The sequence below is a fragment of the Sminthopsis crassicaudata genome, chromosome 2 (assembly GCF_048593235.1).
Source record: "Sminthopsis crassicaudata isolate SCR6 chromosome 2, ASM4859323v1, whole genome shotgun sequence".
NCBI lineage: Eukaryota > Metazoa > Chordata > Mammalia > Dasyuromorphia > Dasyuridae > Sminthopsis > Sminthopsis crassicaudata.
The window spans coordinates 681,883,499-681,905,357 of NC_133618.1; the positions used below are offsets into that span (position 1 = coordinate 681,883,499).

Sequence of the window (21,859 nt, forward strand, 5' to 3'; positions counted from 1 at the left end):
CTCGGCCACAGGTCTCTGTAGATGTCAGGTTTAGGACCCCAGGACTGGGTGGGGAGCTCGTGGTCCTTCTCGGCCACAGGTCTCTGTATATGTCAGGTTTAGGACACCAGGACTAGGTGGGGAGCTCGTGGTCCTTCTCGGCCACAGGTCTCTGTATATGTCAGGTTTAGGACCCCAGGACTAGGTGGGGAGCTCGTGGTCCTTCTCGGCCACAGGTCTCTGTAGATGTCAGGTTTAGGACACCAGGACTAGGTGGGGAGCTCGTGGTCCTTCTCGGCCACAGGTCTCTGTATATGTCAGGTTTAGGACCCCAGGACTAGGTGGGGAGCTCGTGGTCCTTCTCGGCCACAGGTCTCTGTAGATGTCAGGTTTAGGACACCAGGACTAGGTGGGGAGCTCGTGGTCCTTCTCGGCCACAGGTCTCTGTAGATGTCAGGTTTAGGACCCCAGGACTAGGTGGGGAGCTCGTGGTCCTTCTCGGCCACAGGTCTCTGTATATGTCAGGTTTGGGTCACCAGGACTAGGTGCGGAGCTCGTGGTCCTTCTCGGCCACAGGTCTCTGTAGATGTCAGGTTTAGGACCCCAGGACTAGGTCGGGAGCTCATTCGTGTCCTTCTCGGGCACAGGTCTCTGTATATGTCAGGTTTAGGACACCAGGACTAGGTCGGGAGCTCGTGGTCCTTCTCGGCCACAGGTCTCTGTATATGTCAGGTTTAGGACACCAGGACTAGGTCGGGAGCTCGTGGTCCTTCTCGGGCACAGGTCTCTGTAGATGTCAGGTTTAGGACACCAGGACTAGGTGGGGAGCTCGTGGTCCTTCTCGGCCACAGGTCTCTGTATATGTCAGGTTTGGGTCACCAGGACTAGGTGCGGAGCTCGTGGTCCTTCTCGGCCACAGGTCTCTGTAGATGTCAGGTTTAGGACCCCAGGACTAGGTCGGGAGCTCATTCGTGTCCTTCTCGGGCACAGGTCTCTGTATATGTCAGGTTTAGGACACCAGGACTAGGTCGGGAGCTCGTGGTCCTTCTCGGCCACAGGTCTCTGTATATGTCAGGTTTAGGACACCAGGACTAGGTCGGGAGCTCGTGGTCCTTCTCGGGCACAGGTCTCTGTAGATGTCAGGTTTAGGACACCAGGACTAGGTCGGGAGCTCATTCGTGTCCTTCTCGGGCACAGGTCTCTGTATATGTCAGGTTTAGGACAGGAAGAATGGGGGGGGGGAAGAGAAGGTTAGTCTGAAACAGACAAGAATGGAACGTCTATTATGCCCTCATTCCATACCCCAACCAGGTTTTTTTCTCCATCCCTTCCCCCTCCCCCATTTTCTACATGTACTTTGCCCTATGGCCCCTCCTAAGTTTGGATCTTCAGCTTACGCCCCGACATCAAGGTTGGGGTTTGGCCAGCTTTCTCTTGGGTACCACTCCATCTCCCTTTTTCTGTCCAGCTCCCATTATCTAAAGGCTCCCCTTGTCTCCCCACTCCCCTGGCCCCCAGATGCCCAGCCCCCTACCCTCTGCCTGCTTTTAGATCCTCCCGAGCCCACATCGCAGTGCCCATCTGGGCTTGCCCTCCCTGATGGTGGTAACCCATACTCTAGTTCTCTCTCCTCCCTTCCTCATCAAAATTGAGTGCCGAGTTATAGATCTTCTACCTTCGCACCTTCTTCCATCTGAACGAGATCAGCAGCTCACCAGTGTGACTGGCATTCCCATTTATGAAGGTTGTTCTTCACTCAAATGATTTGCCATTGTGTGAGGGGAGCAAGAGAGCTCGCTCTCTCTGGAAAGAAGAAATTGCCGCTCGACGCCAAAAGGCGGTGGAAGGACCGGTGGGTGGGTGCCGGCTGCCAAGGGGGTCAGTCGGGCTCAGTCTTAGGGGGATTTTCCTGCCAAAGATGGCGAGATGCTTTAGGCACAGGAAAGGTGAACTACTTGTCAAGGATATTGTAGAGGTAGGTCACTTTGTGCTCTCCCAGCTGAGCTTCAGCGAGCCAGGGCACAGATTTCCAAATACTACTGCTGGTGCTCCTGAGCTCGGAAGCCTCATCCCCGAAAGAAGAGCCTAAGTTCTGCCTGGTCCCTCCTGCCCCCCAGAGAGCCGCTCCCGGCCTAAGCCCCGGCTCCGGTCGGCTGCTTCCCAGGGCCGGCTGGCCAAATCCATAGAGATGAAGCAGAGGCAATCTGGACTCCTGGTCAATTCTTTGTCCATGATGACTCAATATTCTAACAAAGGGACCCTCTGGAATCATTTCCCCCAATTAATTACTCAACAAGCACTTATTAAGCACCTACTTTGTGCCAGGCACTATACTGGAGTGGTGAGAATATGAACACAAAATCCTCCCACTTCAGAATCCGTCCATTTGGTTGGTTGAGGCTGTCCCAGGGCCGGGGGCTGAGCCCATGTGGGCTCAGGGGACTGTCTGGAGATAGATTGGAAGCCCCCATGGAGGCATCAGAAAGGGGCATGCAGATGAGGTGGTGGGGAGATGAGCAGATAGAGCCCCAGCAGGAAGTACCTTGGACAGGGGGGAGGTGGGGGAAGCTCTTGCCCAGCAGGGGGTGCTTCAGGTAAGCAGAGTACACACGGGATGGACCCACCCAGAATGTTGGCCAGGTTCATTCTGAATTTATCCCTCCTCCTCCTCCTCCTCCCAGCCCCAGGCTTTGCTTTAGGGTAAGTGAAGCCTTTGGCATGGGCCCCGAGGGAGAGTCTGGGGTAGGTAAGGTCTAACAGGTGTTCTCCCACTTCCCTTTCGGTGTCTCTTTGGGCTCTCCCAGCTGGCTATGGGAGAAAAGCCCTTCTTCCCTCCCCCTCCCCGGGTCTCCTGGATCTTCTGATCTTCTGATGGTCACTGACCATCCTAAGCCTTCACTGACTCTTCGGCTCCTTATTCCACAGGACCCTGACTCGAGATCTCCCCATCTGAATTCAGCTTGAACTTCACTTCAGACTTTCTTTAAGGCTGCTCTCAACTAAGTGTTAAGGGGGAAAGTATTTAGAATTTTCTTCTTTTAAGGAGGGCACTGCACAGCCATTAGCTCTTCTCCTGCCATCTTTAGATGTGTCCTTGGACGTGACCTTGGGTTCCCAAAGGCCATGCCTGGAGAGGGAAAGCTCTGTGCCCACCAAGCCGGAACCGTTTTGAGGCTGATGGGAGCCAGATGATCTATCCCTTAAGTGCCACATTGGCCATGCTTGGTGGGATTTCCCCATTGGCCAGTAGATGGCGAGTTCTTCTGCCATGGTCACTTAGTAGTCTGAGGCAGGAGGAAGCGGGCGTGACAGCCTCGGCTGGACGGGTACTAAGGACATTAAGCTCCTAAGGCCAAGGCTAGAGGGGAGCCTGGCTGGAAATACACCCTTTTCTGGACTCACTTGGCACGGGGAGGCCGACGCTGTGGTGTGTGGTCAGAAGCTGACTTCAGAGACCAGCCAACCCACCGGGGGCTGTCCGAGACAGAAATGGGAGCGAACGAGAATCCCCCAAAGACCAAGCTTTTAGGATTATACAGGTCTGCGGGCACCCAGGAAAGAAGCTAGGATGGAAACAGAAAGTAAGAGTGTCTCAACAAAGGCTTTTTATTTTTTTTTGCCAGTATCTCAAGACCCTGAAAATTTGTAACTTCCAACTGGTCAAAATTTGGAGAGTTCAAAGATGACTGAGCAGGAGGTCTGAAGTTATTATGAAGGGCTGCCAGTGAGCCTTCATCTAGAAGTCTCAGAGACTTCACGCCCAAGGGGAGCTCCCACCCTCTGTAGCCCACCTCCGAGGTGGCGTGAAGGCTCACTCGATGCCCGAGACATCCAAGGAGGTTACAAATAGTGAGGTGAAGGTCCGGAAAGGGCCAGACCCCTCAGAAGGAAAGAAACTGAACTCTAGAACAAGCAGGTTAGACAGTGGGGCTTTGTCCCACAGCCATCTTTTTTGAGAGGGGGAGAAAATCAGGGACAGGGCAAGCAGCGTCTCCAGCTCTCACCCCTCACTGGCATCCCCCCCAAGTCTCAACCCAGGATGCTGCAGAAAGTGCCAGAGTGTGCCCTCTGCTTGGTGGCCAGTCCAGGAGAGGAAGGAGCCCCTGCCCCTTTCCCCCCCCTCCAAGCCAAAACACAAACTGCACATTCAGGCTGACTTTGGGAGCTCCAGCTCCATGGGGTCCTGGGGGCTGGCCTTCTTTGAGCAAGATGGTCACCTGGTTGGGGTATAATTTCTGCCCCCCATCTTCCCTTTGACATTTGACTTCTAGAATCTCAGCACCCCTTTCCATTGACACTCCCTCCCAGGCCACGGCTTTTTTCCTCTTCTGCTTCCCCTTTCCAGTAAGTTTTCTGCAGTCCTTAGACAGGGGAAGGGTCTTCCTGGGCTACCTTTCCCAGGGCTATTTGAGAAGTCAAGGGCAAAGGAAGTTTCCAGCAGAGTCTTATGAAATTGGGATGGGCTTCTTCTGCCTGGGGAAGGGAAGGTTCTCACTCACTCCTGGAGGTCATCAGGGATAGACAGGCTGGCCATTGAGCTGGAGAAGAGACCAATAGCTGCTTCTCAGAGTGCCTTCTGAGGGCCATTTTTTTTTAAATTTGAGATTGTTGAAATATGATCTCAACCAATTTCCTGCCTTCCTCCTTCCTTCCCTTATTCTCTTTCCCATTTTCACCCCCAGGAAAAGGCTTTTCTGCCTCCTTTTTAATTATCATCATTTGGCACCTGACTGCAAATGATCTATAACTTGTTCCCAAGAGAATAGCATAGCACTTAGTGGCAGGTGGACTGAAGGGGAACTGCCCTTTATCCTTTTAGCCCCCAGCACAGTTGTTCCTGTCTCTTATTCCCCCCACCCTTTTCTCTTTTTGGTGCTTTTCCGCTTCCAATCCCCACTGCATCCCACCTGGGCCTTAGGCTTCTTCCCCACAAATCCCCAACTTCTTCCCTTAGGCATCTTCCCCACAAATCCCCAACTGCATCCCACCTGGACCTTGCCTTCCTCACCCCAGGGCTGGGAGCCCAGAAGGGACTCCAAGAGTGGGTGGAGAGATACTTCCAACCTTGCTCCCTCCCAGGGGATGCAGTGCTCACACTATATAGTGCCCTGCCCCCCCAGTCCTCCCACCACTCTGCCCTCCATAATCCTGCCTGAAGCTAGCTTTCCTCCCGGGGATGCACGGTTCACTTGGGGCTGGGGAAGCAAGAGCTGGGGTGGAATCGGGAGCCTTGCTCCCTTCCCAGGATCCCCCATCTAGGATAACCCCCCTGGCTTTCCCCTCCTGAGGCTTCTCGGGATGGAAGCTCATCCCGGCCCCCTGGCCCCCAGTGGCTGGAGCTACCGCTAGCTTTTCTCATGCCATCTTCACGGGGGTCTTTGAGATGCGGTCTTGGGCTCTCAAAGGCTAGTCCAGGAGAAAGCCAGCAGCTGGGAGGGCCCCCAGTCCCGAGGCTCCCGGGCATCCTGGGGCCAGGGATCACGGGCTTAGTCCAGGGCAGCTCTTCAGAGCTGGGGGAGCGCCCTGTGTTTGGCAGCCCAGCATCCCAAGGAAATGAGGGAAGAACTGGGACAGAGCCAGAGCCCAACGAGGGTCTTTGGCCTGGGTGGGGTGCTTCCCAAAGGCCGGCCCTGAGGGTAGGAGGGAAGTCCTGGGAAAGTCTCCCTGGAGGGAATAGGGGTCTGCTGTAGTCCTGCTTTGGGAAAGGCGGAAGTCTTGGGAGGCCGGACAGGGCCAGCAAACAGGCCCCATGACGGAGGGACGTTCTCGTCTCAGGCTTGTAAGACTGAGGAGTGCTGAGGGCAGGGGAGTGGACAGGGAATGCTGGCTGAGTTTTGATCCTGGAATCATAATGGCCTTGAAGTTAAGCTGCATCCTACTGGGTTTCTCACTCGACTGGAGAGGAGGATGAGGGAGATAAAGGCACAAACAAAAGGAAGGGGAGACAGAGGCAGGCAGGCAAACAGACACCCACCCAAAAAAGGGAATGGACACTAAGAGCTCTGAGGAGAGTCTGAAGTCTACTAACATCTTCAGAGTAGCCCGTGGGCCTCCTTGGTCCCGAGGCTGCAAGCAGGACCCATTCAGTGAATGGCCCTATGGGGATTCTGTCCCTGGGAGCCTTGTTTTCTGGGGACTGTCTCCATTGCCCCAAAAAGTAGGATGGAAGAATTCAAGAAAGGAAAGGAAGGAGAGAAATAAGAGGCCAAGGGAGGTTTGGGGGCCAGGTGGGAGAGGTACCCACACTCATCCTGTGGCAGTGCCCCAGGTTATCATCGGTGGGAGGACTCTTGGCACCTAATACGGCCTCCTCAGAGCCACCAACATTTTCTTTTCAAAAGAGAGGCCACCACACCTGAAAACTGGCTGGCCCTGTGGGCACTGGCCTGCCCAGCTGGCTGGGACTCCCCCCTTGCCCTCCAGCCCACCCCACCCCCGGGTGATGATGATGTAGATCAAATTTAACTCATCTTTGACTTTCACCTCTATTCTGGGACCCGCTGGGGCCACCCAGCCTGGGTTCACTGACACATTTGACTGGATCTACTGGGCTGGGAACAGCTTTAGGGATCGAGTTTCCCAATCATATTTGCATGCTACACAACGAAGACTGGAAGTTTCAGAGACCATTTTAGGCTTGATGTAAGGAAAACTTTCCTTACCCTTTTAGTCCCTAATGTCTCCATGTCCCAACTGAGAAGCCTTGCCTCCCCCACCCCGGCCATCCACCATGTTTAAGGGTGCCTACCTGAGCATGGCTGATGCCCCCCCTTGAAGCCATCCTCTGCCTTGTGCCCAGAAAGACGCTTCTCCCCCCTTTTGCATGTTAATCCTGTCCCTGCTGACCTCCCATTCCCCGATCACATCCTGGAGAGAATAATGGCGCCCTTGCCTGTCCGTCTCCCCCCTTAGCACCCCTTCTTGCCTTCAAGGTTCCAGCATTGTCCCCCTCCCCCCCCCCCAGCCCACCTTCCTTCCGCCCTCTCCATCCTAATCTGCTGCCTAATGAAAGAGATCCTAGGAATGGTACTACTAAAGTCACACCCTCTCCTGGGGCGAGACTTTCAGGACCAAGGCCAGAGCCCAGAGGTGAGCTCGGAAGGAATGCCTTGCTAAAAACGAGAGCTAGGGAAATTGAATGGGTTGCTCTTAGAGGTAGCGATTCCTAAAACAGGAGGCCTTTGGGGAAAGACCAAATGACCACTTGTGGGGGCCTTTGGAGGGAGCGAGCTCCATCTCCATCAAGTTCAGGTTGGACAAGATGGCCTCTGAGGTCATGTCAATCCTGAGATTCTTCAATTCTGAGACTGTTCCACTCGGATCTCTTGACCCTGAGGAATGAAGCTTTCAGGGGAGCTTTTGGCCATCAATGACCTGGCCCTGGGTGTTTGAGGGCAGAGGACCTGCCGCCACTTAGCAAGCTGCCTGCCCCGCAGGTGAGAGCCGGCCCTGGCCGGGACTTCACCTGCCCATGTGCAGAATTGGGATTTCTCCGCAAGGGGAGCTGTTATGGGGCGTGTTTCAGCTCTGGAGGTCTCTCCTCTGATCTTACTGGCAGTAGAGAGTCTCAGGCCCCCCCACTTCTGTCCTCTCCCCTCCATCTCTTCCTCTCCCCGCCTCCTACAGAAGGCCTTTCCTGAGGTGGCTTATCTGTCTGTCCTTCTCAATGGCTCAGGTCCTGGGGGCCAGGGCCAAACACCAGATATCTCTATCAACCTCCACTTTGACCTAAGTTTGAAAAGGAAATGCCATCGCTCTGCTCCTTGTCACCCTCTTTCCGCCTTGCTCCTTGACCTTGCTCCACACAAGCCATTGTGTAAAGAGGGAGAAAGAAGCAGGACCTTCCTCTGAGGACCTCCCCTCCTCCTTCTGCCGCCCACCTCGGTGCCCCTCGGATCCCCCCAGACCAAGGAGGAAGGGCCCCGCGCCAGATGCCGCCCTCCCTGCTTACAAGGACATCTCGCCCGCCCCTCAGAAAGGCCTCCCTGACTTCCCTTGAAGACAACCCTCATTGGCTGTGAAGATAAAAACAACATAAACACAAAGCAAGGCTGCGGGGCTCCCTTGGAGTAGGCGGCCAGGGCCAGGGCCAGGGCCGAGTCCAGTCTGCTCAGGAGCAGAAGCTGGACCACCGGGGGATGGATCCTTGGGCAAACGGAGGAAGGGGGCACTTCCCCAGGATAACAAGGAGGTTAGGGCCAGCTGTGCTCTGGCCCTGGGAGGCTCCGGCCCTGGGAGGCTCCGGCCCTGGGAGGCTCCGGCCCGGGAGCTGAGGCAGCCTGGGGGCTCCAAGGCCTTTTGAGGGCTGTGAAAAAGCTAGATCTGAGCCCGAGCAGGAGGGGTCCTGGTGGGAGCGAGCAGGAGCCCCCTTCATCGTGGCCTTGAAGGTCCAGGGTCGGACCTCATGGCCATCATCTTCTGTCTCCGTCTTTCTTTCTCTCACCTCCTGTTTTTTGTCAGAGACTGCCCTGGAGCCTTTGCTTATTTCCAAAGAGGTAATGCCATCTAAGGAGCAATGTCTGTAAAGCACTATAAAGTGCTATGTAAATGGCAGCCATTATTGCTGGGGGGAGGGGAGGGCCCCCCTCCTCCCCCCCATCCTCTGCCCCCCCAGGTTGGCGCCCCTGCCCTGTGCCCCCCCCAGCCCGCCCTCCCACCACTCTGCCCTCCGCCCCAGGGTGAGCACTGTTCCCTTGGGGCTCATCTCCCCCAGGGCTGGGGAAGCCCGAGTAGAATGGGAGCCTTGCTCCCCCCCAGGAACCCCACCCCACCCCCACTTTCCCCTCCTGAGGCTTCTCGGGATGGAAGCTCATCCCGGCCCCCTGGCCCCCAGTGGCTGGAGCTACCGCTAACTTTTCTCATGCCATCTTCACGGGGGTCTTTGAGATGTGGTCTTGGGCTCTCAAAGGCTAATCCAGGAGAAAGCCGCAGCCGGGAAGGCCCCCAGCCCCCCAGTCCCGGCAGCCTGGGGCCAGGGATCACCGGCTTAGTCCAGGGCAGCTCTTTGGGAGCTGGGGGAGCGCCCTGTGTTTGGCAGCCCAGCACCCCAAGAAATGGGGGGGAGGGTCTTTGGCCGGGGTGGGGTGCTTCCCAAGGCCGGCCGGGAGGGGACGGAGGTCCCGGGAGAGTCTCCCTGGAGGGAATGGGGTCTCCCCTGGCTTTGGGGACTAACTGCTCGTGCTTCTCTGACTCACACTTGCTGTTGGAGCCCGGGGAAAGTGAGGAGTGCCCAGGCCGGAGCGGGGAGGGAGAAGATGGAGAGCCAAGGGCGGTTCGGGGCTTTGAACCTGGAATCCTAGAGCTGGCGTCTGGGGGCTGAGGGCAGATGGATGCTTCCTGGACTCCATCTTCACCTTCTCAATTGGAGAAGGGCATGGACAGAGAGAGAACAGAAAACAAGCAGAGACTCAGTGCTGAGACCGAGACCCAGAACCGGGCGAGGGGCAGAAGAGGCCCCAGGGACTTCCTGAAGGAAAGAAACTGAAGTCTTAAGATCCCCGGAGAGCCGGCGGAGGCCAGAGCTCTCTGCAGGAGCCTGCAGGCCAGCCCGTGCTCCCGGCCCTCTCGGGCCGCCCCGGGCTGCTGCCGGCACCGGGCGCCCCCTCGGGCGGGCTCCAGGTCTGCACTGGCAATGCTGCTGGCCCCTCGGGCAGCACTGGACAGCCCTCTCGGGCAACATTAGGTGGCCTCTCGGGCAGTTAGGTGGCTCTCTTGGGCAGGCTCTGGGCTGATACTGGCAGCACTGTATGGCCCTGTTGGGCAGGCTCCAGGTCAGCACTGGCAATGCTGGGTGGCCCCCCCTTGGGCAGCAATGAGTAACCCCTCCTCGGGCAGCACTGAGTGGCCCCCCTTGGGCAGCACTGGGTGATTCCCCCCTCGAGCAGCACCTAGCCCCCCTCGGGCAGCACTGGGTAGCCCTCCTGGGGCAGCACTGAATGACCCCCTTTGGGCAGCACTGAATGGCTCCCTCAGGCAGCACTGGGTGGCTCCCCTCAGGCAGCACTGGGTAGCCCTCCTGGGGCAGCACTGGGTGGCTCCGTTGGGCAGCACTGGGTGGCTCCCCTCGGGCAGCACTGGGTAACCCTCTTGGGGCAGCACTGGATGGCTCCCCTCGGGGAGCACTGGGTAGCCCTCTTAGGGCAGCACTGGGTAGCCCTCTTGGGGCAGCACTGGGTGGCTCCCTCGGGCAGCACTGGGTAGCCCTCTTAGGGCAGCACTGGGTAGCCCTCTTGGGGCAGCACTGGGTAGCCCTCTTAGGGCAGCACTGGTGGCTCCGTTGGGCAGCACTGAGTGGCTCCCCTCGGGCAGCACTGGGTAGCCCTCTTGGGGCAGCACTGGGTAGCCCTCTTAGGGCAGCACTGGGTGGCTCCCTCGGGCAGCACTGGGTAGCCCTCTTGGGGCAGCACTGGGTAGCCCTCTTAGGGCAGCACTGGGTGGCTCCCTCGGGCAGCACTGGGTAGCCCTCCTGGGGCAGCACTGGGTAGCCCTCTTAGGGCAGCACTGGATGGCTCCCCTCGGGCAGCACTGGGTGGCTCCCTCGGGCAGCACTGGATGGCTCCCCTCGGGCAGCACTGGGTGGCTCCCTCGGGCAGCACTGGGTGGCTCCCTCGGGCAGCACTGGGTGGCTCCCTCGGGCAGCACTGGGTGGCTCCCTCGGGCAGCACTGGGTGGCTCCCTCGGGCAGCACTGGGTGGCTCCCTTGGGCAGCACTGAGTGGCTCCCTCGGGCAGCACTGGGTAGCCCTCCTGGGGCAGCACTGGGTGGCTCCCTCGGGCAGCACTGGGTAGCCCTCTTAGGGCAGCACTGGGTAGCCCTCCTGGGGCAGCACTGGGTGGCTCCCTCGGGCAGCACTGGGTAGCCCTCTTAGGGCAGCACTGGGTAGCCCTCCTGGGGCAGCACTGGGTGGCTCCCTCGGGCAGCACTGGGTGGCTCCCTTGGGCAGCACTGAGTGGCTCCCTCGGGCAGCACTGGGTAGCCCTCCTGGGGCAGCACTGGGTGGCTCCCTCGGGCAGCACTGGGTGGCTCCCTTGGGCAGCACTGGGTGGCTCCCTCGGGCAGCACTGGGTAGCCCTCCTGGGGCAGCACTGGGTGGCTCCCTCGGGCAGCACTGGGTAGCCCTCCTGGGGCAGCACTGGGTGGCTCCCTCGGGCAGCACTGGGTAGCCCTCTTAGGGCAGCACTGGGTAGCCCTCCTGGGGCAGCACTGGGTGGCTCCCTCGGGCAGCACTGGGTGGCTCCCTTGGGCAGCACTGAGTGGCTCCCTCGGGCAGCACTGGGTAGCCCTCCTGGGGCAGCACTGGGTGGCTCCCTCGGGCAGCACTGGGTGGCTCCCTCGGGCAGCACTGGGTAGCCCTCCTGGGGCAGCACTGGATGGCTCCCCTCGGACAGCACTGGGTAGCCCTCCTGGGGCAGCACTGGGTGGCTCCCTCGGGCAGCTGGGTGGCCCTCTCAGGCAGGCTCATTGGATAAGCCAGGCCCTGAGCAATTTTTCCCAAGGAAAAGAGCACAGTTGGGCCATCCAACAGCTATCGGTCCTCTGGGGACTAGTTCCCACTGCCTCCCACCACTGGGATGGGAGAGTTCAAGAGAAGAAAGGAAGGAGAGAAATAGGGGCCCAGGGCAGCTTGGGACAGGTGTGCGAGTGTTCTCCACCTCCTTGAACCCACCCCAGCATTTAAGGTCAGGACCCTAATCCTGTTTCTAACCCTCATGTCTTTCCAAAAGAAACTCCCCTTCAGCCCCCAAACTCTCGTGTAGTCTGGCATTGTGGGCACTGCCCCGGCCCGTTGGAGGGAATTCTGTCCCAGGTACGTGGCGTCCCTGCCTCTGTCCGGGTGCCCACCCCCCACCTGGGCCAAGTGGTGACCAAATATAACAATGCTGGTACCCGTCCCTCTCTCCTTTCTGCCTTTTACCTCCATCCTAGGGCCAAATCCAGGACTGGGCGCTCAGGCCCGGTCTCCGTGCAACCCAGCTAGTCTGGCTTAGCGGACACGGCAGGCCATTTCATATCGGGGGGTCCTGGCCCGGCCGCAGCCTTCCCAATCTTATCTGAAGGACAAAGAGCAAAGGATGGAGGCCACAGAGGCATTTTAGGCTTGATGTAAGGAAAAGCTTCCTCGGCATCAGAGGGGCCCCCAGGCTCTGGGCTCCGGAGCCTTTGGAGGGAAGACCTGGTTTCCATCATCTGACTGCAGTTCCATGGAACTTGGACGGGGAATGGGAGGGAGGCGGCAGTTCTTGGTTGCTGAGAAGTGGGGGGCCCTTCCAGGAGAATTTCCTCCCAGAGAGGTCTCCACGGGCCCCTCGGCTGACGGGCCTTTTGGTTTTGGGCATCACTGATTAGCTTGACTATACAGATTTCTAAAACGTGAGGATGGAGTCAGAGGACAAAATTCAAAATTGAAAAAATAAAATTTCAAGTTTTAAAAAACCACGTTTTAGGGTACCATGATTCCACAAGTTTGGCTGGAGCCTACGGCACACCAGGGACAGTCGGGAGCCATAAGGCTACAAAGTGGGTTGGGTCCAGTCTGTAGAGGGACTGGCCACTAGGGGACAAATCCTGGGGGAGGGGAGAGAGGATGGCGCAAAATCGTGGTGTTGTCTTGTCTTGAGAGCCAAAGTGCTCAGGACGGAGGTGGTGGCAGTCAGATGGTGCACTTGGGAGTCCAGGGTCCCAGAGAGCTAGGACAGGAGACAGGCGTCATCCGAGCCTCCGGCCAGGGGCTCTCTCCGAGGCGGCGGTCCCGGCCGTGGGGGACACGGGAACGCACCGAGGAAGCAGCCACTGCTGGGTGTTGGGCGGGACCACTTTTCCCTGCTCCCCAGCCCTGAAGCTCAGGGAGCTCCGGAGGATGAGCTGCTGCCAGGACTGCCGTCTAAACCCCCTTCTCCACCTGGCCCGGTGCGCTCTCGGGCCCTGCCCTCTGGTCATTTTGAGTCAGGATCTGTAGGTGCTACTAGCCGGCCGCCTGCTCCCATCGCGCCCTTCCACCATGACGCTGGGGTTTTGTCACTTCTTCCAGAGAGGTCGTTTCTCGTCCTCTGTCCAGACTGTGAGCAGCCCAGGCATAGCTGCCACGGCAGACTGTCTTCCCAAGCTTTCCTGTCGACAGCGTCACGGGGAAGTGGTTCGCCCTTTCCCAAAGCCGGGGGACCCTTTCTCTCTCCTCACCAGCGATTCATGGTGTCCCGTCGAGGGTGCTCGCAGGTTGCGTTCTCTTGGGGGCGTCTTCCACCAGGATGCCTCCAGAGGGCTCGGACTTCCCCAGTTGTTCTCTGGCTCACTCCTTCCGCCCTCCCCGGAAGAGAAAATGAGCAGCCTCTCCCCTGGCCATTTCTTTCCGTTTTTAACTGATGCAAGTCTCTCGTAGAGACGGGAGATCTGGGAGGCCGGGGGTTCTTTTTCGGATTGCTGATGGCTTCCCCCGCACCTGACGCAGAACTTTGTGCACAGCTTTTGCTTTGAAATGCTCTTGGAATGAAAAAAATGCCTCTTTGCATCAGTCATTGTTTTTTCTTTGCTCCTCCACTCTGCTTTTGATTTCTCCCAGACTTTAAGAGCCTTGACTAAGGAGAAGGAAATTGGATTTCCCTTTCCCATTTCTCTTTCCAAGTCTGAAAGTGGCCCCGCTCCTCCGGAGCGCCGACTGTCCCCGGCCTTCCCTACCCAAAGTCACTGGGCCGAGCTCAGGGCCAGCCCGCGCCCAGAATCGCCAGATTCGTTCTCCCCTTTCTCAAAATAATCACCCGGTTTCCTTGAAACCTGGGCTCCTTTTCAAACCGGCAAAGTTGTGATCAATGCGTTCTAGGAGAGATTCATTCTCATCACCAGGAATGTGGGACTAAGTCTTCATCGAACTTTACAAGAAACGGCGTGCGTCCCGAGCCCGAGTTTCTGGTAGAACGAGTTGACTCCTGCAGCCGGGCTCAGACCGGGGTCTGGGTGCGCTCCGGGCTTCTCCCCAACCTTTCCAGGTAGCGGCCGGCTCGGAGGGCAGTGCCTGGAGCCCGAGGCCACTTTGCTCAGGACCTTTGGGGGACAGTAGCTCCGCAAAGGGAGGGAGACGCGGTGGCCCTTCACTCCTCCAGAGGACCTTCCTGCGGAGAACCAGGAGGAAGCCTGTGCTCTGGTCCCGGGGTGCGGGGCCTTCCCTGAGGGAGCAGAGGCGTGGGAGCCCCAGCAGGAGGGGTCCTGGTGGGGGCTCGTGGGAGTGAGCAGGAGCCCCCTTCATGGCCATCATCTTCTGTCTCGGGCTCTCTCTCTCATCTTGTTTCTTGTCAGAGACTGCCCTGGAGCCTTTGCTTACTTCCCATGAGGCAATGCCATCTAAGGAGCAATGTCTGTAAAGTGCTATATAACTGGTGACCACCTCCCCTGCCCCCCATCCTCTGCCCCCCCAGGTTGGCGCCCCTGCCCTGTGCCCCCCCCAGCCCGCCCTCCCACCACTCTGCCCTCCGCCCCAGGGTGAGCACTGTTCCCTTGGGGCTCATCTCCCCCAGGGCTGGGGAAGCCCGAGTAGAATGGGAGCCTTGCTCCCCCCCAGGAACCCCACCCCCACCCCCACTTTCCCCTCCTGAGGCTTCTCGGGATGGAAGCTCATCCCGGCCCCCTGGCCCCCAGTGGCTGGAGCTACCGCTAGCTTTTCTCATGCCATCTTCACGGGGGTCTTTGAGATGTGGTCTTGGGCTCTCAAAGGCTAATCCAGGAGAAAGCCGCAGCCGGGAAGGCCCCCAGCCCCCCAGTCCCGGCAGCCTGGGGCCAGGGATCACCGGCTTAGTCCAGGGCAGCTCTTCAGAGCTGGGGGAGCGCCCTGTGTTTGGCAGCCCAGCACCCCAAGAAATGGGGGAGGAACTGGGACAGACCCAGGGAGGGTCTTTGGCCGGGGTGGGGTGCTTCCCAAGGCCGGCCTGGAGGGGTGGAGGGAAATCCCGGGAGAGCCTCCCTGGAGGGAATGGGGTCTCCCCTGGCTTTGCGGACTAACTGCTCATGCTTCTCTGACTCACACTTGCTGCTGGAGCCCCAGGGAAAGTGAGGAGTGCCCAGGTGGAGCAAGCGGGCAGACACACCGCGGGTGAGGGCAGAACTCTGGGGACGACATTTGGATTTGAAATCATCGAGGTTGGGGTTCTTGAGGTGCCCCCCCAGTCTCCATTCTCACTTTCTCAAATGGAGTAAGGGATGTAAAGGCATAAATAGAGACAAAGACCCAAGAAAGGGCCATGCCCAGGGAGAGCCCTGAGAAGTTCAGCACTGTCTTTGTGGACCTTCAGACTAGAGCTCTCAGGGGCCGGGCCCACCCACACCCGCCTGCCAGGGGGCCGGGCCCACTTATATCCACCTGCCAGGGGGCTGGGCCCATCCACACCTGCCTTCTAAGGGGCTGGGCCCATCCTCACCCTCCTTCCGGGGGGCCTGGGCCAGCTTAATGGAAAGGCAGTCAAAGTGTATTGTAGGGGGGAGGACAGTTAGGAAGGAAGGAGAATAGGGACCTGGGGCCTGGCCAAGCTTGTGCAGGAGTCGGACCAGGCTCCTCAAGGACTCTGGGAGTGTTTGCTTGATCCTCAGTGAGCAGATCCAGGGAGTGAGCAAAACCCTGGACGACCACCATCCTGCGGGGGGGGGGGTGAAGCCCCTTCATGAGGCTGATGGCGCTGGCTGAGACAAAGATGGAATCCATCAGCAGGGGCCTGGGGGGGGGCAAGGAAAGGCCATCTTGCCCCCTCTGTGGGGAAACCAGATTCCTGAACCCAGGGCTGGGCTTCCTTTGTCTTGGGTCCAGCCGGGCCCAGCCGAGCCTTCGCCCCTCCCCGAGTGTTTGTTTCTTTATCGTCTCCCTATCTTTCCTCTCCCTCCTCTCTCCTCTTTCTACCTAGGGCTTATGGGTCCCAGGAGCTGTCCCGGCGGGACGCTAGCTCGAGGGCCCCCGGCGCCCTCCGGTTCCCTCCCCTCTGACCCACCCCCCAGCCCGGGTTCCAGCGTCTGCCATCTGCTTTATGGCCATTTTAAGCTCCCATCTTGGCGCTCTCTCCAAACTGACCCTTCCCCCGAGTGCCCCGTTCCCTCTCCCTCCCCATTGGTACTGATCAGTGAGCTCCCTGTACTCGGGATCCTTTTCAACTCTCAAGTCTGTTCTCACTGGCTTGGCGGAAGGAATAGATACTGACTTCCTACTAATGCGTGAATGATTGCTCGCGCCCTCCGAACCTCCTCTTCCCGAAGATTCTGTCATAAGCCCCCCATCTGTTAACTCTTCTCCTGCCATCTTCAGCGCCGCCTGGGGGGCCCTCGGTGGCTCAGAGTCTATGGAAGTAGAGCACTGGCTCGGCTGCTGTGGGAGAGGCTTCGCACAGGCGAGAGGTCGGCCGGGGGTCGACTGTCCAAGGACCAGACTAGCTAAGTTTGGAGAGGCTCACGGCTCCCCGCAGCCCGGCCCGGCGACGAGCCCTTCCCGGGGCTGCTTTCGGGCACCCCGGGCAGTCCTCGAAGGAGCCCAAGAAAGGGATTACATGGGAAAACGGCGCCAGAAGCAGCAGACCTTTTTCCCTCCAAGGCCTCCCCTTCCCCTCCCTTGGGCTGGAGGCCGGAGAAGCCAACAGAGAACGCTTCAGATCAGAGCTGCTGGCAGGGGGCCCTGGAGGCAGCTGTGGGATCCAACAGCCCGAGGGTCCAAGGGGAGCGCGGGCGTCCTCTCCCAGCCCCCGTCCCCTCTCTGTCTCTCTGGTGGCTCCCCTGGCCACGGTGAGAGTTAAGGGACTGACGAATCCTGCCTCCCCAAAGGGGGAGCGGTTCCTGGCTCCCGAGTTCTGGGCCCTGCCCTGGTCCCGGGGAGAAGTCAGAGGGGGCGTCGTCTCCCAGCCAAGCGCGAGAGGGTGGTTGGCGGGGCGGCACGGGCGAGCTCCATGCTGACCACAGAAAGGGACCCCGGATGCCGAGGGAAGGAAGGGAAGCCCCCGCTCTGGAACCGCCCCTCTCCCTTGAGGTTCGGAGAAGTGGATAAAGGTATGGAGGAGAGAAACAGAGACAGAGAGAGTGCAAAGGAAAGTCAATGGGGACTTTCAGAACCAGAGACCCTAAGTCTGACGTCCTCAGACGGGTCGCGGCCTTCCTCACTCCGCCAGCCCTCTGTGGGCCGGCGGCGATGCCCCGGTGGATGCCCCTAGCTGAATGGGGCGGGGGCAGTTCCAGGGCGGGAAGGAAGGGGCCGGGGTGGGGGGTTCGGGACAGGTCCGAGCGGCGCGGCCGTGGATGCTCCCGGCGGGGGCCCGGGCTCTCGGCCAGGTCCCCGGTACCCTGCTCGGACTCAGTGGGTCCCGGCCCAGCTTGCCCAGCCGAGTGCAGGGACTCCGCCTCCACGTCTCCTCATTGCTTGGCCAACTTGTGATTTTCCTCAAAAATTTTTGCCGCCCCCCACCCGTTCCCTCCCCCCTGGGAGCCCCCGAGGTTGGCAGCCAGGCCAGGCCCCCCCATGGTATTTCAAGAACAAAAAGACAAAGGAGGCTGGACAGCACTTTGAGGCTTGATGTAAGGAAGATCTTCCCTGGGGGCAGTCAGCAGGGTCCCTGCTTTGGCAGGCTTCTTCCCACCCTCCCCCGGTGCTTCAGCTCGGGCAAGGCCCCTGAAGACTCGGCTTGATGCCTTCCCGGTGCCCGGGAAATGCCAGCTGCCCAGGGCCGGTCTCTGTACCGCTTCCTCACACAAAAAGCAGCTTGACTGAGAGTGAATGGCTGCCAGCCGCCTCACGCCCTTCTTGGGGTGAGCAGCTGGCAGGACCCGGCCCGGATCCTCCGGCTCAGGGCACGGTCCTTCCACGGACTGGCCAGGTGAGCAAGGGCTGCCTCTTGGACCCGCCACGGAGGGGACGGGGCGACTTCGCATGCCCGGAAGTAGGGAGCGCCCACCCCGTCCTTCAAAGCCTGGAAGTCTGTCGTGCATGCTCTTGGGGAGACGGCACAGGGCACTTGAACCCAGTTCAAGTGAAAACTCCGGATTGTGGGCACCCCTTGGGCCTCCGGGCTGTGCACTCCCGCTGCCACCCTTCCCATCTACGCATTCCCCTTTCCTGCGCGGCCCCCGCCCCTTTCTCAGGGTTCCACACGCAGGAGAGACCTGGGCTCACGTCCCAAGTCTCCGTTTGGGCCCAGAAGCCCTCGGAGGGCCCGGGGGCAGCCTTGCACCCCCGAGTCTTTGGGCCGATCGGGGAGCCGCCCACCGTGGCGGCGATGAGGGGGATGCGGGGAAGGGCCGCGGGTGCTTTTGAGCTGCAGCTCAGACTTGGCTGAGATGTGACGGAAAACGGACCGAAACGGCCGCCACTTTTAATGTCCTGTTCGGACTTCGAGGCCCCCAGGGAGACGGGAGGGGGGGGGACTTGTTCCGGGACTTGCCGCACTTCTGGAGGCTCCCGCGGGGTAGGGGCAGCCCCCTCAGCCCCAGATGCCCTAGCAGGGCGTGCTTTAGAAGCGCTTGGAGGACATCCTGGCCACCGGCTGTCCCAGAGGCCGCCAGAGGCTCGGCCGCTGGTTCTCGGGGGGTCCCGGGTTCTAAGCCCAGCAGCTCTTGAAGACTGGCTATGTGGCCCTCAGGTGTGTGGTGGGGGCCCGGGGGAGCCCGCCCGACTCCGGACCCTCCTCTGTAAGCGGCTGACTCAGCAGATCCGGGCCGGGTCAGGGCCACCCGCAGGGAGTGAGGGAAGGGAAGAGCCCCTGGGGAGAACATGGGGAGAACATGGGACGACGGCCTCAGCATGGCCTTGGACAGGAGCCCGGCAAGGGATGGGCCCGGGTCGGAGACAATCCGTGAGGACGGAGCCCGGGGCCTCAGGGGCCCAGCAGGGTCGGCGTCAGGCCCCGGCCGCTGACAGGGGTCCCTGGGGAAGCATTTTGCCTCTTCTCCCCAGAGTCCTAACCTGCGGTCGGTCAGATGTGGGGAGCCCCCTGGGGGACTGGGCCCTATCTCCGTCTCCCAGGGAGCTCGGCTCCAGGTGAGTAAGCGAGAGGACGGCCGCCTCTCTCACTCATGCCACAACTCTGGATCTCACTGGGGAGCCCGGCCCGGCGGGGACCACCGGCCCTGGGCTGGGGGGCTCCCCCTTGGGGCCGCCTGCCAGCGGAGGCTCTCCCCCCGGGGTTCCGAGCCAGCGGGTGGCCCCAGCGCCCCTTCAACATCGGTTTGAGAAGCACTCTGGGTTTTGTTCATTGACAGTGAGCGCTTCCGAGGGAGCCGAGGCTTTCCGAGGGGCGCCGGGGCCTGGGGCCCAGCCCCTCTCGGCCTCCAGTGCCCGGGCAAGCTCATCACAGCATGGCTGCGCGGCCTCTCAGAGGTGGGAGGCTGGAAGGCCATGCCCCAGGCCCCCGCCCGGCCCTTATTTTCCCCTTCTCTTCTGCTCCTCCCTGCCCCCCAGCTGGCCGAGATCCACGGCGTGCCCAGGGGGCTCTACGACGGCCCGGTCCAGGATGGGATTGTGTCAGCCAAGGCAGCGGCCCCGGCCCCGGCCTCCAGGATCACCTCCTGCCCCGGCAAGATCAGCGTGCCCCCCATCCGCAACCTGCACCAGTCTGGCTTTAGCTTGTCTGGTGAGCGCCCGGCAGGGGCGAGGGGGCACCGGGTGACTGGGGATTGGCTTAGAGAACCCGGGGGCTACTGCGATGAGGTGGCTGGCGCTGGGTCTGTTCCTGGCTCCGCCTCCAGAGTACTAGAACCCTGCACCTTGTCAGTGGAAATCTGAGCCGGTGAACGCCCACAGGGGGGCACATACCCACCATGGAGGGCACACAGCCCAGGGGGCACACACCCACCACGGGGGGGCACACACCCACCACGGGGGGGGCACACAGCCCAGGGGGACACCCACCCACCACGGGGGGGCACACAGCCCAGGGGGACACACACCCACCACGGGGGGGCACACAGCCCAGGGGGACACCCACCCACCACAGGGGGCACACAGCCCAAGGGGCACACACCCACCACGGGGGGGCACACAGCCCAGGGGGCACACACCCACCACGGGGGGCACACAGCCCAGGGGGCACACACCCACCACGGGGGTCATATACCTTTACAGAAGGCAAAACCCAGGGGGCACACACCCACCACGGGGGGCACACAGCCCAGGGGGACACACACCCACCACAGGGGACACAACCCAGGGGGCACACACCCACCACGGGGGGGGGCACACAGCCCAGGGGGCACACACCCACCACGGGGGGCACACAGCCCAGGGGGACACCCACCACGGGGGGGGGCACACAGCCCAGGGGGCACACACCCACCACGGGGGGCACACACTCACAGGGGACACACGCCCAAGGGGGACCCCGACCCTGTGGCCTGGGGGCAGCCAATGGCCCAGAGGTCCGGATGTTTTATGGGACTCGCTCCTCCCCCTCCCCCTCGCCCACCCCCTGCCTGTAATAAGACGGGCTTCCCTGGCAGTTTGGGCAGTCTCCGCTTCCTTTCCCGCAGGCTCTCAAGCTGATGACCACATCGCCCGGAGGCCGGCCCAGAAGATCATGGCTCCTCCGGGAGGACGGTCCAATATCACATCTCTATCCTAGGGAGCCGGGCCGGCCCTCGGCCCCGCTTCTCATTGGCCACCTACTAAACTCCCCTTGCGAAGGGCCCTGCTCCGCCCCCTCCTCCCCACAGTAGGCCTTCCTTTCTGAGCAGTCTGGGTCCCAGTGCGAGCCACCAGCCCGAGAAAAGGCAGCCCCCGGAGTTTGCACTGGGCGGGGGCACCCCCGGAGCCAGCTGCTGCCTGCCTTCCTCCTCCAAGGAGGGGGCACGAGGAGGCGGCTGCTTCAGAGATCGAGACCCCTCGTTGGGCATGGGCTGGGCTGGGCACCAAACGCTAAATGCCCCTCGTCCAATGCCTTTCCATTTCCTTCGGCATTGACCGCGCGTCTGCCATGGGCTGAACCCTGGGCTGAGCACAGAGACACAAAGACAAAACTGAAACACTCTTTACCCGTAAGTAGCCTCCCCCACAGGCCCTCTGCCCGGTGTGCCCGCTGCCCAGCGTGCCCACTGTCTGGCAGCTGCCCCCTGCCTAGCGTTCCCACTGCCGGCGTGCCGCCCCCTGCCCGGCGGACGACCCTCGCTCTGTTCTAACGGGGCAGGACCCCCCGGCACTGCCAGGACACTGCCAGAGCACCATCGAGCCCTCCGGGGCCTGGCCTTAAGGCCTTGGCAGCCACAGCCGGGCTGTCCCGCGCTGCCAAGAGCCCACTGCTGCCCACTGTTTCCAGGCACACGTTAGGACCCGTGAGCTAGCTGGCGTTTGCCACCGGGCCCGCTGCCGAGCGAGCTTCTCCGTAGCCCACTACCGATGCATGCTAGTGCTAGAGCAGACCCCGTGTCCCCGCTGATCGACGAATTGGACCGAGCCGTCCCCCGGCTGGGTTTCTTCGGCCCACTTGCCCTATTTCTTGCATGGGACCTTCGGAAGCCCTGCGCCCCGTCCTTCCCCCCTGCGCCACCCCCTTGCCTTCACCTGTGTCTTAGACCCTCAAACAACTCTTAATAAAGGTGCATTCCACCCCCCTCCATTAGCTGGGTGTGTGCGGGCCCCGAGGGGAGGCTGGGAGTCGGGCTCTCCCGGCTTCCGGCCGTCTGCGCCCCCTGCATCTGGGCCTGGCCGGGAGGGAGGGCTGCTGGCTGGGGGGGGGGCATGCCCCTGCTGTTCAGGCCAGACTGGACAGAGCTTTCTGGGCGGGGCCGAGGGCAAAGGAACCACAAAGGGCAGGGGAACAGGAGCTTTGTCCCGACTACACAGAGAGCGGGCTCTGCCCGCCAGGTCTTCTGGGCACAAACTTGGGGAGAGACAAACGGGCCCCATTGCCCCCGTTCCTCTGGGCCCCCCCCCATGCCCGCC

At 60.8% G+C, this 21,859-nt stretch overlaps 1 protein-coding gene across 1 annotated transcript in view; it reads left to right on the forward strand.

Moving 5' to 3' along the window:
• Window positions 1-21,529, forward strand: part of DPYSL4 (dihydropyrimidinase like 4) — an 81,762-nt gene extending 60,233 nt beyond the window's left edge. Inside the window, exons 13-14 of the mRNA XM_074297200.1 lie at window positions 19,385-19,556; window positions 20,452-21,529. Of these exons, the coding sequence (XP_074153301.1) occupies window positions 19,385-19,556; window positions 20,452-20,543 (264 nt within the window). The 3' untranslated portion in view covers window positions 20,544-21,529. The remainder of the gene's footprint in view (window positions 1-19,384; window positions 19,557-20,451) is intronic.
• The last annotated feature ends 330 nt before the right edge of the window (window positions 21,530-21,859 follow it).